At 44.2% G+C, this 22850-nt stretch overlaps 1 protein-coding gene across 1 annotated transcript in view; it reads left to right on the forward strand.

The window, feature by feature from the left end:
• LOC311118603 (uncharacterized protein) overlaps positions 1–22850 on the forward strand; it is a 50197-nt gene that overhangs the window by 19908 nt on the left and 7439 nt on the right. The window contains exons 4-6 of the mRNA XM_084193393.1: positions 9335–9374; positions 18191–19878; positions 20165–20338. Of these exons, the coding sequence (XP_084049519.1) occupies positions 9335–9374; positions 18191–19878; positions 20165–20338 (1902 nt within the window). The remainder of the gene's footprint in view (positions 1–9334; positions 9375–18190; positions 19879–20164; positions 20339–22850) is intronic.

The raw sequence follows: 22850 nt of genomic DNA on the forward strand, positions 1-22850 counted from the left end.
TCAGCTGTAGTTCTACAGAAGCACAAATCAGGGACACCAAAGTTTACTAAGAGTTGCTTTGACAATGTGTGTGTCTGTGTGTGTGTGTGGCGTGTTCCTGTTACATATTAAATATGCGTGCATGTGTGTCCAGTGTGTGTGTTTGTTCTGGATGTGTGTGTGTGTGTGTGTGTGTGTGTGTGTGTAATTAATGGGCATAAGTGTGTTTTATATTACCATACAGTATAACATATGATCATTGAACAAATCTCAAGTTACCTTAACTTCTCCTTTTGATACCTAGAAACATCTACATTAAATGAATTAGTGAAAAGTGAGTTAACATTCTAATGTGAATGATGATGATTTCTAATATTGTGTCTGGTTTCATCCATCAGATGTCTGTGATCTCACACTGGACCCAAACACAGTAAACAGACTCCTCTCTCTGTCTGAGGAGAACAGAAATGTGACATGGAGGAGAGAGGAGCAGTCGTATCCTGATCACCCAGAGAGATTTGAGGACTGGAAACAGGTGCTGTGTAGAGAGGGTCTGACTGGGCGCTGTTACTGGGAGGTAGAGTGGAGTGGGATCAGGGTTGATATAGGAGTGACATATAAAGGAATCAGCAGGAGAGGAAGGGGTTATGACTGTAGGCTTGGATACAATGACAAGTCCTGGAGTCTGTTCTGCTCTGACAACAGTTACTCTGCCAGGCACAATAATAAGTCCAGTACCATAGACGTCGCCTCCTCCGGCTCCCACAGAGTAGGAGTGTATCTGGACTGGCCAGCCAGCACTCTGTCCTTCTACAGAGTCTCCTCTGACACACTGACCCACCTGTACACATTCCACTCCACATTCACTGACCCCCTCTATCCAGGGTTTCATCTTTGGGATGACTCCTCTTCAGTTTCCCTGTGTCAGGTGGTCTCTGTGTCAAACAAAACATGATGTTTCCCTCTAATCATGTGTTTTAGGTTTAATCACAATATGACATTTCAATACATGGAGAAACACACCAGTTGGCCAGTTTATTCCTGTAAATAATTACCATGGTAACTCTGTGTCTGTCTCTTTCCGTGATCCGTGAACTGGACACACACACACACATACTGAACAAACATACACACACTGACAGACACTGGACACACAAACACACTTGATACACACACACACACACACACACACACACACACACTGAACAAACACACTGAACACACTCACACCGGACAAACACACACTGGACACACACACACACACACACACACACACACACACACACACACACACAGGACACACATACATTGATCACACACACTGGACAAACACACCCACACACTGGACACTGTACACACACACACACACACACACACTAGACACACACACACACACACACACTGGACACACACACACACACTGACACACACACACACACACTGAACAAACACACAGAACACACACACACCGGACAAACACACACTGGACACACACACACACACACACACACACACACACACACACACACACACACTGAACAAACACACTGAACACACACACACCGGACAAACACTTACACACACACTCACACACACTGGACACACACACACTGGACACACACAAACACACACACACACTGGACACACACACATACGCTGGACACACACACACTGGACACACACACACACACACACATGACACACACACTGGACACACACACACACACTGGACACACACACACACTGGACACACACACACACATACACACTGGACACACACACCTGACACACACACAGGACACACACACATACTGGACACACACACACACTGGACACACACACACACACACTGGACACACACACACTGGACACACACACACACACACACACACACACTGAACACACACACACACACACACACACACACTGGACACACACACTGGATACACAAACATAATGGACACTCACACACTGGACACACACACACACTGGACACTGGACACACACACACTGTACACACACACGCTGAACACACACACACACACACACACACACACACACACACACACACACACACACCGGACACACACACTCACACACACTGGACACACACACACACTGGACACACACACTCACACACACTGGACACACACTGGACACACACACATACACACTTACACACACACTCACACACACTGGACACACACACAGACACTGGACACACACACATACACACACTGGAAACACATACACACACACACTGGACACACACACACTGGACACACACAAACACACACACACACTGGACACACACACATACGCTGGACACACACACACTGGACACACACACTGGATACACAAACATAATGGACACACACACACTGGACACACACACACACACACACACTCACACACACACACACTGGACACTGGACACACACACACTGTACACACACACGCTGAACACACACACACACACACACACACACACACACACACACACACACACACACACACACATACTGGACACACACACACACACACACTGAACACACACACACACTGGACACACACAAACTGGACACACACACACATTGGAAACGCATCCACACACACACACTGGACACACACACACATACACACACTGGATTCACACACACACACACTGGACACACACATACATACACATTGGACACACACACACTGAACACACACACACAGGACTCACACACACACACACACACACAAACACACACACACACACTGGATAGACACACACTGGACACACACACACACACACACACACACACACACACACACACACACACACACACTGGAAACACACACACTCACACACTAAACACACACACACTGACACTGAACACACACACATACTGGACACACACACATTGAACACACACACACAGGACACACACACTCTGGACAAGCACACACTGGACACACACACACACTGGACACACATACATACACTGGACACACACACACACACTGGACACACACTGAACAGAACCGGCCCTGCCATTTCTCCCAGTGTTTCACCCCTGACCTCCTCACACCGTCTCACTGTCCATGTCTGCTTTTAGCTCCCACCTCTACTTCACTGTGTTATAATGGACCTTATGCTTGTTATGTCACCTTTGGAACCAGTTATCAAACATACTGACCTTTCTGACCCTATCCCATGGTCCTACTTTCTAGAAATGAACATTTAAATTCCTCTATGAGTTTGGTTTTGTGTCCATTTACTTATGTATTTGTTGTATATTGGGGTTGTGCTGCAGAGCATCATGGGGGTTTGTATGTGTTGAGATGATCATGTTCCAGATAAATGGTTGAACTGATTCCTGTCTCCTGTCTCATCATTATTGAATTGTTATACAGACGTGGTTATGAAACCCATGAGACATAACAAAAGATTGGCGATGAGTAAGTCTGAATCTACAGGAACTATTCTGTCTGGAAGAAGTGGGTTTTTACAACTGTTTAAAACTGTTATTTTCTGTGGTACAGTCTAGGCTAATGTTAGCACAGTGTATTGCTAGCATAGGCAAGTGCATAGTCGAGCTAGCTAAGAAAGAGAGTTAACCAGTGGTGTAAAGTACTTAAGTAAAAATACTTTAAAGTACTTCTTAAGTAGTTTTTTGGGGGTATATGTATATTTGACTACTTTTACTTCAGTACATTCCTAAAGAAAATTATGTATTTTTTACTCCATACATTTTCCCTGACACCCAAAAGTACTCGTTACATTTTGAATGCTTAGCAGGACAGAAAATTGTCCAATTCACACACTGATCAAGAGAACATCCCTACTGCCTCTGATCTGGCAGACTCACTAAACACAAATGTTTGTTTGTAAATTGTCTGGCTGAACGTACATTTTAAAAACAAGAAAATTGTCTGGTTTGCTTTATGTAAGGAATTTGAAATGATATATACTTGTACTTTTACTTTTGATACTTTAGTATATTTTAGCAATTACATTTACTTTTGATACTTAAGTATATTTAAAACCAAATACTTTTAGACTTTTACTCAAGTAGTATTTTACTGGGTGACTTTCACTTTTAAAGTTGAGTCATTTTCTATTAAGGTATCTTTACTGTTACTCAAGTATGACAATTGGGTACTTTTTCCACCACTGGAGTTAACATCGTCATGGACGGCAGAAAAGGACTGGAGACGGATATCGGAGTGGGAAAACAATGTGATTAAAAAGGAGGAACATACAGTGATTAAAGGAAAGGACATTTATTCAACTGTGAAGACAAACCTTTTAATTAAATCTGCTAAATGAGTGAATTTAGGAGGAAACGTCAGTGAGTGAAGTGAATGAAGATCATGTGACTGAGGAAAATATTGCTGTGGTTGAGGACAATATTGAAGTGAGTGACAATCAGGAGCTTATTGAGAAATGAAAAATTATTGGAATTGATGGAAACATTGGACAGTTTGATGAAAGTATTGAGCAGTGGAGCTCATATACAGAACAGTTTGAATATTTTGTTCTTGTAAATGACATGGATGAGGACAACATTGTGCCTACATGTTTTAGTGTAATGGGGCCAAAGACATTTAATTTACTAGGCAGCCTGCTACAGCCAGACAGAACAGGTAATAAGACGTATGGGGATATTGTGGAGATACTTAAAGGACATTTTTCACCAGAACCACTAGTTAATGCTGAAAGGTTCAGGTTCCACAGGAGACATCAGGAAGAGGGAGAATCAGTAACAATGTTTGCTGCTGCATTAAAGAAACTACCAGAACACTGTGAGTTTAATGCTGTTCTAAATGACATCATTAGAGACAGACTAGTATGTGGGCTACGGAGTGAAGCTACACAAAAGAGACTGTTGACTGAAAGTTATACTTATATTAACATACATTATAAACATTCATAATTCAATTATGACTTTCCTCATCCTGAAAATAAATACAGATCATTATCTCAATGCATTCTCAATACTATCTGTAGTGGCTTCCTTTCCTCTTTACCATAGCCACTGCCCTAGCCTGAAGCGGGGTTGTTTCGGACGCATACAGTCCACACTCAGCGTTTCCAAAAGGCCAAACATTCAATGAGATCCAGGGATATAGTGCAACAAAAATGTTTATTCTTCTTATCTAACAAAAAAGTATTCTCCAATCAACTTAAAGCAGAGATTACTTGAAATGCAAATACATAATATAATATGACCTGTCTGTCTGTATTTCTGTATGTCTATATGGTCAAAAAACTATACCGCTCCCGCATCTAGCAAGGACTCCTCCCCCCGAAGGCCCAACTTCCTGCCTTTATACTAACACAATTAACACAGTACAATGAATGGGCAAGAGGGGGGGCCAAAAACTGAGTTACACTAATAACAAATGAATATATCTCAATCCGGAAAATAAATCATAAAGGTACGTACCTAATATTTCATCATATACATTAATATTTAATATATTTACACAAATGTACATGGAGCTCAGTATGTTCAGTCTTTTATACAAAATATGCCCAAATCGGCTCTAACATACCGGCCCCTAATTGTTGACTGCACTGAATGCACAACAATTACTTAATATTCAAACATAGAGCCAATACAAAAACATTCTATACCAGAGCACCATTACAGTTCATAGCTATATACAAATATACAAGTTGCCATATAGGAAAATAGTCCATAGATCTCAGTCTGAGTTGAAGTGTAAAGGTGTTCAACTTCCAAAAAATGTCAAGAGTTTGACGTCCACAAAATGTATGACATCAAAGAATGTAAGAGTACGACATCAACGAATCAGAGCTGCACGTGATTCAAAGATGGAGCACTGTGTGTGTGTGTGTGTGCGTGTCTCACTTCGTCGCCTCAAGGAGCAGACAGAGTTTATTGATAGGTCTCTGTAGGATATTGGTCTTAGTCTTAACCATGACGCTCCGGACAAGACCTTTGGCCCCTGGCAAAGCCTTCACCACACGCCCCATTAGCCAAGAGTTCCTTGGGGCGGTGTCATCGACGATGACCACAAGGTCACCAGGACTGAAGTTTCTCTTAGTTTTGTTCCACTTGTTCCGCTCCTGCATAAGTGGAAGATACTCCCTGATCCGTCTCTTCCAGAAGAGGTCAGTGATATATTGTACTTGCTTCCATCTCCTTCGTGAGTATAGGTCACTTCTCTGGAATAGTCCTGGTGGCAGGACTGGCTTTGCTTTCAGATGAAGCAGATGGTTCGGAGTCAGGGGTTCTAGATCGTTAGGGTCATTTGTTACAGTAGTGATTGGTCTGTCGTTCATAATCGCCTCAACTTCACACAAGGCTGTCTGCAAAGCCTCATCATCCAGTACTTGCTCTTTAAGGACTGAATAGAGGATCTTTTTCACCAGTCGGATCAACCTCTCCCATACCCCCCCATGGTGGGCTCCAGAGGGAGGGTTGAATGACCATGTCACTCCTTCCTTCAGTAATTTATTTTGAATCTTGTTGTGATCCAGCTCTTTCAGAGCTTCTCCTAGCTCTCTGTGTGTTCCAACAAAGTTGGTGCCATTGTCTGTTCTGATACTTGTTACTGGGCCCCTTCGACAGATGAACCTGCGCAGGGCATTGATGCAGGAATCAGTATCCAGATAACTAGCAACTTCTAGATGGACAGCTCGACTCACAAGGCAAGTAAAGATCACACCATACCGCTTCACATGAACGCGGCCTCGCTTCACCTCTATGGGGCCAAAGTAATCTATGCCCACATGGGTGAAAGGCGGCAAATCAGGTGCTACCCGATCTTGTGGAAGGTCAGCCATCTTCTGTTCCCCAGCTCTAGCTTGCATCCGCCTGCAGAAGACACAGCTCTTAAGGATCTTCCTTGCTAAGGAGTTGGCACAGGGTATCCAATATCGCTGGCGAAGTCTAGAAAGCATGTGACCTCTCCCAGAGTGGCCAACCTGCTCATGGATGTGGAGTAAGATCAGTCTGGAGATGTAGGAGTCTTTGGGCAGGATCATAGGATTCTTTAGTTCCGTAGGCATAGCAGCTTTGCTTAACCTTCCTCCTACTCTCAGAATGCCATTGTCAACTATTGGATCAAGCTTACAAATTGAGCCGCTTCTCTTGGCACATTGTTTTCCTTTTACAACTAGTGCAATTTCTTGTTTAAAGTGCTGTCGTTGCTCAAATCGAATGATGACCTTTTCTGCTTCATCTAGGTCATCTACAGACAGACTTTCTTTTCCAAACGTCAGTTTGAACTTGTCAATTTGTTCCTTCAGTGAGTTTGTCAGACTCTGATCTGATCCTGGATCAGTTTGGGTGAGAACTTTCCTTTTCTGGCTTAACTGTAGTAGAAGTCTCTTCAGTTTCAGCATCCAGGCAACTGCTTTCTTCAAGCTGTTCCATGTTGAATAGTACTCAATCAGTTTGCTGGTCGGACTCTTTTCTTCCACACATGTACTGTTTACGATGACGTCTTTTCTCACCTCTGGATCATCTGGAGGGATGGAGCCAAGCTCCTCTGGGACTTTCGGCCATTGTGTTTCTGTTTTCTCCAGGAATTCTGGTCCTTTGCGCCATCTCTTTGAGTTCAGGAAAGTTTCAACATGTAATCCTCTTGAGGCATCATCGGCTGGGTTGTGTTTGGAGTTCAAATACCTCCACTGTTTTGCTTTCGATAGGTCACGGATCATAGCAACCCTATTAGCCACAAAAGTATGGAATCTCTTGGTATCGTTGCGGATGTATTTTAGCACCGACTGGCTGTCTGTCCAGAAAGTTGACTCCTCAAGTTCAATCTGGAGCTCCAACCTTAACATCCTGTCCACTCGCACTGCCAATGTTGCTGCAGCAAGTTCCAGTCTGGGGATCGTCATCTGCTTGAGTGGAGTCACCCTTGATTTCCCCAGTATGAATGCGATGTGGACCTTTTCCATAACGTTTGTGAACCTAAGGTAGCTTGCCGTGCCATAACCTTGTTCACTTGCATCACCGAAGTGATGCAGCTGTGCGGTCTTGATTTGACCAAAGTTCTCCGGCATCATACACCTGTTGATCTGGAATCTGGAGAGCTGGTCCAGCTCTGAGAGCCATCTCTTCCATGAAATAGAGTGTTCTCAGAGCTGGACCAGCTCTCCAGATTCCAGATCAACAGGTGTATGATGCCGGAGAACTTTGGTCAAATCAAGACCGCACAGCTGGGGCAGGAGAGGGGGGGAGGTCAGGGATGACTTCGTCCCATCCACACTTTAGCTTGCAGAGCACTTGGAGAATTTGCTTTGCCTTTAATACGAATGGGGCGAGGAAACCTAATGGATCATAAATAGAGCTGACAGTTGAGAGAATACCTCTTCTTGTAAGGGGTCTGTTCTTGACAGTGACCTGGAAGGTAAACACATCCCTTTCAATGTTCCATCGGATTCCAAGTGCTCTTTCAACAGGCAGCTTTTCTCTGTCCAGGTCCAGTTCTTTTATCTGCTTGGCTTTGTGTTCATCAGGGATAGAAGCTAGTACAGTGCGGCTGTTGCTGACCCACTTGGTCAATTTGAACCCACCTTGAGAGCACACATCCCTGAGGTTTCTTGTGAGAGCTATGGCTTGTTCTTCTGTGGCCACTGACTTGAGGCAGTCATCAACATAGAAGTTGGACTTGACTGTTTGAATCACCTCTTCATCGTACCCCTCACAGTTGTCTTCTGCAGTCTTTCGCAGTGCAAAGTTTGCACAACTTGGAGAGGATATAGCACCGAAAAGATGTACTGTCATTCTGTACTCCTCCAATCTTTTGTTAGTATCACCATCCGGCCACCATAGGAATCGCAGGAAGTCTAAGTCATCTTCATGGACACGTACTTGATGGAACATTCCTTCGATGTCTGCCATCATGGCAATGTGCTCTTGCCGAAATCTTAGCAAGACTCCTATAAGCGTGTTTGCCAGGTCAGGGCCTTGAAGGAGTTCACTGTTAAGAGATGTACCTTTATAGGATGATGAACAGTCAAACACCACTCGTATCGTTCCTTTGCGCTTATGGTGAACGCCATGGTGTGGTATGTACCATACCTTGCCTTTCTCTCTGAGGAGCTGTTCTTGTGGTACCTTCTCGGCGTAACCTTTTGTTATCATCTCTTCCATGAAGCCTTTGTACTCTGCAGCGTAACCTTTGTCCTTCTTGAACTTCCTGATAATATTTAGAGCCCGCTGCTTTGCCATGTCACGGTTGTTTGGCAGGACTACATCTTTGTTGCGAAAGGGCAACGGTAAGTAGTAGTGATGGTCTTTGAGGGTTATGGAGCTTGATACTATCTCCATAAACCTACGATCCTCAGCTGACATCTCACTTTTCTCTTCATACTCTCTCTCAGGGAAGTCATGGTTGTACTGATTTACAAGAAGAACCCCCAGGTCGGCCATTGAGATACGATTGGCCATCACCGTAGGACGCCCGGATTCTTCTGCCATGGTACAACTGTGGAGAGGACCATTCATCACCCATCCAAAGAGGGTTTTCACTGCATACGGTCCGTTGCCTTGGCTATTTATGATTTGCCAGGGTTCCATTGCCTTTGGAGCATTTACGCCAATCAGAAGTTCGACGTCAGCATCAATCTCCTTCAACTGAACCTCTTTCAGGTATGGCCACCTTTTGAGCTCTTTCTGAGTGGGAATGTTCTCTCTTGTCACTGGGATCTTATGTTGGGTGTAGACCTTTGGTAATGCAAGAAATGTGTCGCCTTCCACACTGCCAATCTCTAATCCAGATATCTCAAAGCTCTTGGTAGGACTCTCCTGCCCCATTGTGCGTAGCAGAATTTCAGTCGCACTGCCTTTAGCTTGCAACTGCCTCATGAGTCTCTCCGTACAAAATGTTGCTGAGCTACCAGAATCGAGAAACGCATAGGTTAACACAGACTTGCTTCCATTTGCCACCTTTACTTGAACTGGCACAATTGCAAGTGCACAATCTGTACCGGCCCCGGTATCTTCACCAGCTTCCAGTGAAACAAGAGCACTGCTGACAGTCTCCTCCCGCTTTACTGCTACACCACTCATATCTGCCTTTTGAGATCTAAATCTCTCTCTTCCTTCAATGTGCAGGATAGTGGGGTGCTTTCTTTGACAGCTCTGACAGGTCATCCTTCTTTTACATTCTCTGCTTAAGTGTCCTCTCATCAAACAGCCAAAACAAAGGCCTTTTGATCTCAGAAACTCAACCTTGAATTCATGTGGCTGTGCCTTCACCTGTTGGCAGTCGACCAATAAATGCGCACCAGCACAAAATATACATGAGATACTGGGAGCATCAGAAGGGTAGGTGCCTGATCTCTTTACTTTGAATGTTTGTTCTTTTAAAGGTTTTTCAGAGTCACAATCTGCCACTACAGCTACTGTAGTGGCAAAGCTGCTTCCCCTACTCTTGGACTTGAACTGCTGTTTAAAGTCAGCTTCTGTTTTGGGTTTTAAAAACCTTTTGTTGTACAGGGGATCTTGAATATCTCCATACAACGGATCCTGCAGTATTTTGGCCTGTTTTTCCATGAACGTTACCAGGTCACTGAACTGGGCCCTCAGGTGACTTCTCTCTAAAATATCACATGCCATAGACCTCCATTTTTCCCTTAGTTTGTAGGGAAGTTTTGACATGATCAGCTTTATGTTGGAGGGAAGATTAAGCTCTTCCATGTTCTGTAGGTCTTGCATAGCGTTACAGCAACCTCTTAGATAGAGTGCATAACCACCCAGTCCCTTTCCATCATCGGGTTTGATGTTTGTCCAGTTCCAAGCCTTTTCCATGTAAGCAGTGGTGACTTTGATTTCATTGCCAAAGTGTTCCTTTAACAACCTCTTAGCTACTGCATAGCCTCTTCTGGCTTCCATATGCAGACAACTACGGACCAGATCCTTGGGCTGACCAGAGGTGTATTGTTCCAGGTAATAGAGCCTATCCTGGTGACTGCTTGTCTTATCTTCTATACCATGCTCAAATGCACGCATGAATGGCCTAAAGTTTAGAGGATCACCGTCAAACATAGGTATCTCCCTAACAGGGAGTGTGGCTTGTTTGTGCTGTAGTACAAGGAGGTCAGCAATTTCATTCTGCCTTTGCATGACAGTAGAGAGGTTATCATGGCTGGTATTATGGCTGATACCCGCAGTGTTGATTCTGTGTCGATTGCTAGACCTTGCTGTTGGCTGCTGAAGAGTGTGGTTTACGACTGTTTTCGGAATAGGGTTTGATGGCTTTGTGGTCGGTTGTTGTAAAACTCTTTGTAGTGGGGTCTTTGGAACTGCACCTAATGCAGCAAACTCAACAGGTGATGGTTCAGGTTCCACATAGACCTCTGGTTCCTGTTTCTCAAAATAAGAGTTCATTCCATCTTCTTGGCTTAGTAAATGGGCTGCCACAGAATGGGATTGGGAAGTTGACTCGGTACTCTCCAGGACCTTCAGTTTGGCATTATATGCTGCTATGTCCGTTTCCAGTGCCATTTTTTCCATCCTAACATTCAGTTGAGCTTTCTCCAGTTCCAATGCATGCTTGTCTTGTAATGATGCTTGGCGAGCTAGTAGAGCTGCTCGTTCTGCCTCGGCTTTAAGGCGTTCAGAGGACACTGAGGAAGCAGTCTTAGAATACTTAGTTTTACTTGATATTTTTGACACATTGGAAATGCTGTCATGTGGTTCAATGAGCGTTTGTGGCTCAACTTCAGCCTTTTTCCATATTTCCACCTCTTTCAGGAAATGTTCATAAGTTCTCATTCTTGGTTGATAATAGTTAATGCCCTCCTGTTCCTGTTCCTCCTCTGTGACCAGCTCTAGCACAGATTCATGAGCCTTCTTAAAGTCATTGAGCACAGCATCAAATGCTTCAAGACTCTCATTCACAGTTGCAATGTTTCCTCCATCAACAAGAAGGACTTTTATTTCATTCATTTTGCGTGTACACACTCCAAGTTTGCCTCTCCGGGCTGCATAGAGTGAATTTAGATGCTCCTCTGCCCTCTCCAGTGGAGTCTTATTTGGGATTTCCTCCTCCATCGTTCACTTTTAGTTCACTCGATTTACAATGACACGGTTGTTGGTTTGATTGTTAAACGTAATGCCCCTTTAGACCTCCTTTAATCTTTAAAAACACAGTCATCCATTTCAGCATATTGACCCATTTTGAATTGCACATGTGCAAGTTTGGCATTTTAGATGCGTTTTAAACATTTCATCCCGTTGAGGTTTTGTCCCTTTAATGAAGTTTTAACACGCAGTATCTTTAGATCCTTAAGTTGCATTCGTTGCGTTGATGGATTGCATTTCCACGTTAGGCCAAATATTAGATATATGATTAGGCTACATTGTGCATAGGATCTGTGTTTCCCAAACTTAAACTTCTTAATTGTTTTCACAGCGCTGTATTTTGAATTCCATTCCCAAGTTTATCAAACATTCCAATTATAAGCACATTTGCGCTTCCATAATATGCATGATCAAACGATCGCCTTGAACAGGGCAGCTCATTCATTCGCAGTGGTTACTCACGGCTGGCGAAATCTAGGAGTTCAAATCCTTCCAAGTGAGCTGTCCTTATGGTCCGAATGCAATTACAAATAGAACAAAATCCAGCGTGTGTCCGAACCGGAGATTTCCTTCCGGTAGTAATCCTTTACGGAGTTTTTTGACTTGATTGTAGTGGCTTCCTTTCCTCTTTACCATAGCCACTGCCCTAGCCTGAAGCGGGGTTGTTTCGGACGCATACAGTCCACACTCAACGTTTCCAAACGACCAAACATTCAATGAGATCCAGGGATATAGTGCAACAAAAAATGTTTATTCTTCTTATCTAACAAAAAGGTATTCTCCAATCAACTTAAAGCAGAGATTACTTGAAATGCAAATACATAATATAATATGACCTGTCTGTCTGTATTTCTGTATGTCTATATGGTCAAAAAACTATACCGCTCCCGCATCTAGCAAGGACTCCTCCCCCCGAAGGCCCAACTTCCTGCCTTTATACTAACACAATTAACACAGTACAATGAATGGGCAAGAGGGGGGGCCAAAAACTGAGTTACACTAATAACAAATGAATATATCTCAATCCGGTAAATAAATCATAAAGGTACGTACCTAATATTTCATCATATACATTAATATTTAATATATTTACACAAATGTACATGGAGCTCAGTATGTTCAGTCTTTTATACAAAATATGCCCAAATCGGCTCTAACAGATCCGTTTGAGGGTTTTCCTACAACACTTGTCTTCATAATTAATGTTAAAATCTCCCATTAAGATGACCTCTTTCCCAAAATCACATTCCCTAAGCATGTTATTAAACTGATCAAAAAACACACTTTTGGTGGAAGGTGGCCTATACATTCCAATGAGGGTAAAAGACATTTGGGGAGACAGTGTAATGTTCAGGCCAATACATTCTAGTTCATTATCACATGACCACTCAATTTGTTTACATCGGATATGTTCTTTAATATAAATCATCACACCCCCTCCTCTTCCTTCAGTCCTGTCTCTCCTGAAAACATTGTAGCCAGGCACAATCAAAGCAGCAGATGGAGAATTTCTATGGAGCCATGTCTCTGAGAGGCAGAGAAAGTCAAGGTTGGAGTCTGTGAGTAGATGTTGAATTTGATCACTTTTTGGAATGACACTACGAATGTTCAAGTGCCCCCCTAGTAGTCCCTTGGGCTTAGCTCGTGGGTCCCAGATGACTCGAGAGTGATTGACACATTGAAAAAAGTAAAATTTTCTGTGTTTTCTGACGGCTGGGTTTAGGCCGTTTTGTTTCGTTTTGATTAGGGGCAGTTCGGTAGCGCAATTAACAATCCCTCCCGCCTGCACTGGATGCGAGAAACTAATTAAAACATCCCGCACACCAGAAGCAGAGTCAGGGACCGCACACAGCGACCCCGGTATGCCCGAAGAGTCAAAATCCATCCCGGAGCCGGGTGAGCCGAGAGAAACCACAGGACCATAGCACTCACCCACCTCCACAGCGGCGACGATCAGTGGACGAGGCCATCCACCGCCCTCCACTCCGGTGCGTATCGCTGGCTCGGTGATGTTGGGCCCAGGATTGAGTTGCACATCCCCGGAGAGCAGGAGGGTAGTGAACAGGTAGTTTAACAGTTTCCGATAAATGTTGGACTTGTGTTTGTTGCGCCTAAGCGGTTCAGTAGAATAAGGAGCGAGGTAGACTTGGCCATTATTCAGAACATTATGGTATGCTGTGTACTGTCCGCTCCCGTGGAACGGTGAACCAATGTGTTTGTGTTTGGTGTTAATATTCTCCGGTAGTAGACTGATTGTGTCATCCCAGCAAGGACGCACTGAGATTATCAGTAGAGCAGCTACATAACTGACAATCATGGCAGAGTACTGGAGATAAAACACATAATTGCGCTTTAACTCTTTGCATGAGTTACTTAGCTGGGGTCGGCGTACACCTGATGGTTTAGATAAAATTACAGCATTCGAATGAGAAGCGGCACCTGCCGCACCACCCTGTCTTCCGTCCGCCATTTTGGTCATTTGCGGTCATTTCAAAGATGGTCACTCATTACTTTAGCTAGCTATATATCTCGTATTAGGCCTGTGATGCTTTTGGAAGAGCAATTAAATAGTGACTATAGCAGGTGTTGAACCCCGGGTAAATATATATTATTATTGTGTAAAACCTAGCAGTACTACTTATTTCTCTGCGAGTGAGGCAGATATGTAGCATTTTGCAAAATAACATGATTATTTGTCTCTCTGAAATGAAACCATCAAGTGATAGATTTTAAACAAATACATGTCTGTCATTGAACAACCCCATGCCATGATTAGATAGTGAAAACACACCAATCTCTTTCATAATTTCTTTAAACAATAAAAGCTAATTTACCAACATTTCTGAAAATGGATATATAGCGTTTTGGAATGAAACTCTTCTTATGTTTCCCCATCTGAGCTCAGAGTAGATGAGAGATGTAATGTTTGTCTCTGTTGTGTTGAAGCCCAATCAAGCAGGAGAGACCAGCCTCCCCTGTACCCAGCTGTGTGTCCATGAAGAGTGACCGGTCTATGGGTATTCCTATATTCTTCAGAGAGGGAGACTTTTCTACTGAACAAAGGTAAGAAGAACTCATGGGTCATGGTCAGTGAGTTAAACAACACTGTCTCTAGTCATTTCTCCTCTCCCATTTTCCCATTTATTTTTGTTGTTTTCATAATCCATAGGCTAACCCTTTTTTCCATTTTCATAGTCCTGAAACAATATTAAACAAAACACAACATTCCCTCCCTATGTGTGTGTGTGTGTGTGTGTGTGTGTGTGTGTGTGTGTGTGTGTGTGTGTGTGTGTGTGTGTGTGTGTGTGTGTGCACTTCCTGGATGAGATGTAATCTCATGTTTTTTCTACAGAAACCAACAGGAGAGATCAGAGTCAGAGATTCTCAGTGGTCAGTCTTCCCAGAGTCATCAAACAGACCTGGCCTCCATATTCAGTGTATGTGGTCCTGTTATGTACATTTGTTTTTGTTTACCTCAAGTAAAGTTGATCTGTCAATCATTCATTCATGTGTTAATGAGAAAGCATTTAGTCTCTTGCATAACTTATTTACTTGATTTATTTCAGTTGCTTGAAGAGAATATTATGACATTTGTGAAGAACGAGCTGAAGATGTTCAAGAGGATTCTTAGTCCAGAACTCCCAGAAGGCTTTGAGAGTCAGAAGCAGGATAAGGAAGTGGTGGATGCTGAAGATGAGAAGCAGGAGAGCAGTGCCAGAGAGGGGGCTCTGAAGATCACACTGCACGTCCTGAGGAAAATGAACCAGAAGGAGCTTGCTGACACACTGGAGAAAAGTAAGAGCTGTCTGCCTCATGTTGAATCCTGTTTTAGAACAAACATTTAAAAGCTGTAGCTAAAGTACAGCTTAAATAGATGTGTAACTCAATGATATTGTAGCAGCCTTAACAGAACACCTAGTGACCTCATTAAGTAGCAGTTGTGTTGTGATGTGTTGTGTTGATTTAATTGAGAGAGAGAGAAGAGGAGAGAGAGAGAGAGAGAGAGAGAGAGAGAGAGTGTCACGATCGTCGTATGGAATAGACCAAGGCGCAGCGTGATGAACGAACATGTTTATTTATCTATAGTGATAAATACTGACAATGAACAAAACAACAAACCACTCGTAACGTCCTAGGTAACATAGACCAACACGGAACAAGAACCGGGGAGGGCTGGGTGGGCATTCCTCCTCGGCGGCGGTTCTGGCTCCGGGCTTGCCCACCACCCTCCAATAAACCCCCCATAGCGCCCCTGGTCCGGTCCCGCTGGCTAGTGCTGAACTGGACGTAGCAGGAACGGGCTGGACCAGGCTGACGACTCGCACCCCTGGCTTGGTGCGAGTAGCAGGAACGGGCTGGACCAGGCTGACGACTCGCACCCCTGGCTTGGTGCGAGTAGCAGGGACAGGCCGGACCGGGCTGGCGACGCACACCGTAGGCTTGGTGCGTGGAGCAGGGACAGGCCGGACCGGGCTGGCGACGCACACCGTAGGCTTGGTGCGAGGAGCGGGGACAGGCCGGACCGGGCTGGCGACGCACACCGTAGGCTTGGTGCGTGGAGCAGGGACAGGCCGGACCGGGCTGGCGACGCACACCATAGGCTTGGTGCGAGGAGCAGGGACAGGCCGGACCGGGCTGGCGACGCACACCGTAGGCTTGGTGCGTGGAGCAGGGACAGGCCGAACCGGGCTGGCGACGCACACCGTAGGCTTGGTGCGTGGAGCAGGGACAGGCCGGACCGGGCTGTGGAGACGGATGGGAGACCTGGAGTGAAGAGCGGCCACAACCCGTCCTGGCTGAATGCCTACCTTCACACACTCGGTGTGAGGCATCTGCACAGGACGCACAGGGCTGTGTACCCGTACTGGCATAACAGCACGTGACACTGGCGCAGGATATCCGGGACCGCGGAGAGGCATTGGAGACCACGAGCATTGAGCCGGCACACTCCGTCCTAGCTGCATACCCACCTTCGCACGACACGTGCGGGGTGCTCGCACAGGACGTGCCGGACCACTCGTGGCACAGTACGCCGCTCCGCATACCGCGGAACCTGCCCCGTCCCATGCTGCCATGCCTAAGTACGGGAAGTTGGTTCCGCTCTCCATCCAGGCTCCGCCAACCTGCCTTCTGGCCCCCCAAACCCGGTGGCCTCCTCTCCAAATCGCCCTGTGGCAGCCTCCTGCTTCCCAGCCGCCCATGCCGTTTGCCCCCCCCTAAAATGTTTTGGGGGTTGCCTCTCGTCCGTCCGACGATGACACTCCTGACGCCGCTGCTCCTCTCTCGCCAGGGCCTTAATCCTAGCCCATGGCCCTTTGCCCCCGAGCATGTCCTCCCAGGACCATGATTTGCCCACCTGGGCCATCGCCATCCTCTCCATCTCCTTTCCCGGCGCTTCCTCCCATGTCCAGTCTGCCTGCTCCTGGACACGCTGCTTGGTCCTTGTATGGTGGGTTCTTCTGTCACGATCGTCGTATGGAATAGACCAAGGCGCAGCGTGATGAACGAACATGTTTATTTATCTATAGTGATAAATGCTGACAATGAACAAAACAACAAACGACTCATAACGTCCTCGGTAACATAGACCAACACGGAACAAGAACCCACAAACACAAAGGGAAAAACAGACAGTTAAATATGGCTCCCAATCAGAGACAACCAGCCACAGCTGACACTCGTTGCCTCTGATTGGGAGTCACTCAGGCCAACATAGAAATAAACAAACTAGAACTCCCAACATAGAATTACAACACATAGAAAGACCACACCCTGGCTCAACATATAGAGTCCCAGAGCCCGGGTGTGACAGAGAGAGAGAGAAAGAGAGAGAGAGAGAGAGAGAGAGAAAGAGAGAGAGAGAGAGAGAACCAATAATACTATAATCAGTCACACCAGTCTGTAATGCATTATGAAAACATTTACACATTTATACAGTCAGTTAAGAGAATAAATTATTATAATTTAAAATGTTATAACAGTCCTAGAATACTGTAGGCATTAAAACATACGTAATATTAATATCCTCTGTGTTATTTCTAGATTCAGATGAGCTTGCTGTGATTTGCCAACGTGAACTCAAATCTAATCTAAAGAAGAAGTTTCAATGTGTATTTGAGGGGATCGCTAAACAAGGAAACCCAACACTTCTCAATAAGATCTACACAGAGCTCTACATCACAGAGGGTGGAACAGGAGAGGTCAATAATGAACATGAGCTGAGACAGATTGAGACAACAACCAGGAAACAAGCAAGACCAGAGACTGCAATCAAATGTAACAACATCTTCAAACCCTTAACTGGACAAGACAAACTTATCAGAACTGTGCTGACAAAGGGAGTCGCTGGCATTGGAAAAACAGTCTCTGTGCAGAAGTTCATTCTGGACTGGGCTGAAGGAAAAGCAAATCAGGATGTCCAATTTGTATTTTCATTCCCTTTTCGGGAGCTGAATTTGATGAACGGGGATGAACACACTTTGATTGAACTTCTCAATCACTTCTCAATGGAAACCAAAGAATCAAGAATCTCCAACTACGACAAGTACAAAGTTCTGTTCATCTTTGATGGTCTGGATGAGTGCCGACTGCCCCTAGACTTCCAGAAGAACAAGATCTGTTGTGACGTCACAAAGTCAACCTCAGTGGATGTTCTGCTGACAAATCTCATCAAGGGAAATCTGCTTCCCTCTGCTCTCCTCTGGATAACTACCCGACCTGCAGCAGCCAATCAGATCCCTTCAGGGTGTGTTGACCAGGTGACAGAGGTACGAGGGTTCAATGACCCACAGAAGGAGGAGTATTTCAGGAAGAGATTCAGTGATGAGGACCTGGCCAGCAGAATCATCTCACACATAAAGACATCAAGGAGCCTCCACATCATGTGCCACATTCCAGTCTTCTGTTGGATTTCTGCAACAGTCCTTGAACACATGCTGAAACACAAGAGAGAAGAGATGCCCAAGACTCTGACTGAGATGTACTCACACCTTGTGGAGTTTCATACCAAACAGAAGAATGAAAAGTATCTTGGGAAAGAAGAGACAGGTCCACACTGGAATAAAGAGAGCATTCTGTCACTGGGAAAACTGGCTTTTCAACAGCTTGTTGAGGGCAATCTGATTTTCTATGAAGAAGACCTGAAAAAGGCTGGCATTGATGTCAATGAAGCCTCAGTGTATTCAGGATTGTGCACACAGCTCTTTAAAGAGGAATGTGTGCTGAACCAGGACAAGGTGTACTGCTTCGTGCATCTGAGCATTCAGGAGTTTCTGGCTGCTGTATATGTGTTCCTCTCATTCATCAACAACAATGAGAATCTAATGGATGAATCTCAATCAACGTCCAGCAACTTTTCTGTGAGGTTCAGACACAAGCGTAAAGTTACTGTCTACAAGAGTGCTGTGGATAAAGCCTTACAAAGTGAGACAGGAAACCTGGACCTTTTCCTCCGCTTCCTCCTGGGCCTCTCACTGGAGTCCAATCAGAAGCACTTACGAGGTCTACTGACAAAGACAAGAATCAGCTCACAGAGCCATGAAGAAACAGTCAATTACATCAAGGTGAAGATCAGGGAGAATCCCTCTCCAGAGAGGTGCATCAATCTGTTCCACTGTCTGAATGAACTGAATGACCATTCTCTAGTGGAGGAGATCCAAAGCTACCTGAGCTCAGGAAGTCTGTCAAAAGCCAAACTGTCACCTGCACAGTGGTCAGCTCTGGTCTTTGTGTTGCTGACTTCAGAAAAGGAGCTGGATGTGTTTGACCTGAAGAAATACTCCAGATCAGAGGAAGGTCTTCTGAGGCTGCTGCCAGTGGTCAAAGCCTCCAGAGCTGCTCTGTGAGTACATAAAATGACATTTAAGTACTAATCATCAGGAAGAAATATTCAGTTTAGAGAAATATATGTATTATAATATGTATATAATATTCTATTGAAAAACATATTGAATCAATGCATTGATGTTCACATTAGTATAATAATATGACCATACAATTCTAGGAGACGGAAGATGAATCTATATGTTGTTTAAGAGAATAAACCAAATGCATCTGCCATTGTCCTTCTACACTACTGGTGTTAAATTAACAGTGTGTTTGTGAAATCATGATGATCTCTCTGTCAGGCTGTCAGGCTGTGGAGTCACAGAGGAAGGCTGTGCTTCTCTGGTCTCAGCTCTGAAGTCAAACCCCTCACACCTGAGAGAGCTGGATCTGAGTAACAATGACCTGAAGGATTCAGGAGTGAAGCTGCTCTCTGCTGGACTGGGGAATCCCCACTGTAAACTGGAGACTCTGAGGTCAGTATTCCTGTAGTTGGTCAACAAGTGATAACTGTTCACCAGATCCACATGTGTTTACCAGGCACACATAGTCCACACCATATGTGTTTGGACAGTGAAGCTTACAGTTTTACATTTGGTGCTATGCTCCAGCATTTTGGATTTCAGATAGAATGTTTCATATTAGGCAACAGTACAGAATGTCACCTTTTATTTCAGGTTTTTCATACATATCTATTTTACTGTTTAGATACGAAAGCACTTTATGTATCTAGTTCTCCCATTTGAAGAAGTCGTAATTATTTGGACAAATTCATTTAGTCAAAAGTTTAGTATTTGGTCCCATATTCCTTACCTGCAGTGATTACATCAAGCTTGTGATTCTACAAACTTGTTGAATACATTTGCAGTTTGTCTTGGTTGTGTTTTTGATGATGTTTTTCCCAATAGAAACTGAATGGTGAATAATGTCCTGTCATTTTGGAGTCACTTCACTTGTATTGTCAGTAAGAATCGAAGATGTTTCTGAACACTTCTACATTCATGTGGATGCTACCATGATTATGAATAATCATGAATGAATGGTGAATAATGATGAATGAGAAAGTTACAGAGGAACAAGGATCATACCCCCTCTGTTATTGGTAATGGTGAGAGGTTAGCATGTTTTGTTGTAGCCTCTAACTTTCTCACTCATTATTATTCATGATTCATTCATGATTTTTCTTAATCATGTCATCATCAGGATTAATTTAGTAATGTTTAGAAACATGTTATCTACTCACTTAGACAGAAAATTACTCCAGTCATCATCCACCATTCAGTTACTATTGGACAAAACATAACCCAAAACACAACCAAAACAAACTGCAAATGCAACCAACGAGTTTGGGACCAAATACTAAACTTTTGACTACTTTAATACACTATAAGTGAATTGGTCAGAATACTTATGACTTCTTCAAATAGGGGACTAGATACATAAAGTCCTTTCATTTCTAAACGGTGAAACAGATACAGTGGGGGAAAAAAGTATTTAGTCAGCCACCAATTGTGCAAGTTCTCCCACTTAAAAAATGAGAGAGGCCTGTAATTTTCATCATAGGTACACGTCAACTATGACAGACAAATTGAGAAAAAAAAATCCAGAAAATCACATTGTAGGATTTTTAATGAATTTATTTGCAAATTATGGTGGAAAATAAGTATTTGGTCACCTACAAACAAGCAAGATTTCTGGCTCTCACAGACCTGTAACTTCTTCTTTAAGAGGCTCCTCTGTCCTCCACTCGTTACCTGTATTAATGGCACCTGTTTGAACTTGTTATCAGTATAAAAGACACCTGTCCACAACCTCAAACAGTCACACTCCAAACTCCACTATGGCCAAGACCAAAGAGCTGTCAAAGGACACCAGAAACAAAATTGTAGACCTGCACCAGGCTGGGAAGACTGAATCTGCAATGGTAAGCAGCTTGGTTTGAAGAAATCAACTGTGGGAGCAATTATTAGGAAATGGAAGACATACAAGACCACTGATAATCTCCCTCGATCTGGGGCTCCACGCAAGATCTCACCCCGTGGGGTCAAAATGATCACAAGAACGGTGAGCAAAAATCCCAGAACCACACGGGGGGACCTAGTGAATGACCTGCAGAGAGCTGGGACCAAAGTAACAAAGCCTACCATCAGTAACACACTACGCCGCCAGGGACTCAAATCCTGCAGTGCTAGACGTGTCCCCTTGCTTAAGCCAGTACATGACCAGGCCCGTCTGAAGTTTGCTACAGTGCATCCAGAAGAGGATTGGAAGAATGTCATATGGTCAGATGAAACCAAAATATAACTTTTTGGTAAAAACTCAACTCGTTGTGTTTGGAGGACAAATAATGCTGAGTTGCATCCAAAGAACACCATACCTACTGTGAAGCATGGGGGTGAAAACATCATGCTTTGGGGCTGTTTTTCTGCAAAGGGACCAGGACGACTGATCCGTGTAAAGGAAAGAATGAATGGGGCCATGTATCGTGAGATTTTGAGTGAAAACCTCCTTCCATCAGCAAGGGCATTGAAGATGAAACGTGGCTGGGTCTTTCAGCATGACAATGATCCCAAACACACCGCCCAGGCAACGAAGGAGTGGCTTCGTAAGAAGCATTTCAAGGTCCTGGAGTGGCCTAGCCAGTCTCCAGATCTCAACCCCATAGAAAATCTTTGGAGGGAGTTGAAAGTCTGTGTTGCCCAGCGACAGCCCCAAAACATCACTGCTCTAAAGGAGATCTGCATGGAGGAATGGGCCAAAATACCAGCAACCGTGTGTGAAAACCTTGTGAAGACTTACAGAAAATGTTTGACCTGTGTCATTGCCAACAAAGGGTATATAACAAAGTATTGAGAAACTTTTGTTATTGACCAAATACTTATTTTCCACCATAATTTGCAAATAAATTCATTAAAAATCCTACAATGTGATTTTCTGGATTTTTTTTTCTCATTTTGTCTGTCATAGTTGACGTGTACCTATGATGAA

Source organism: Coregonus lavaretus (assembly GCF_964263955.1).
Source record: "Coregonus lavaretus genome assembly, contig: HAP1_SCAFFOLD_1751, whole genome shotgun sequence".
Lineage (NCBI taxonomy): Eukaryota > Metazoa > Chordata > Actinopteri > Salmoniformes > Salmonidae > Coregonus > Coregonus lavaretus.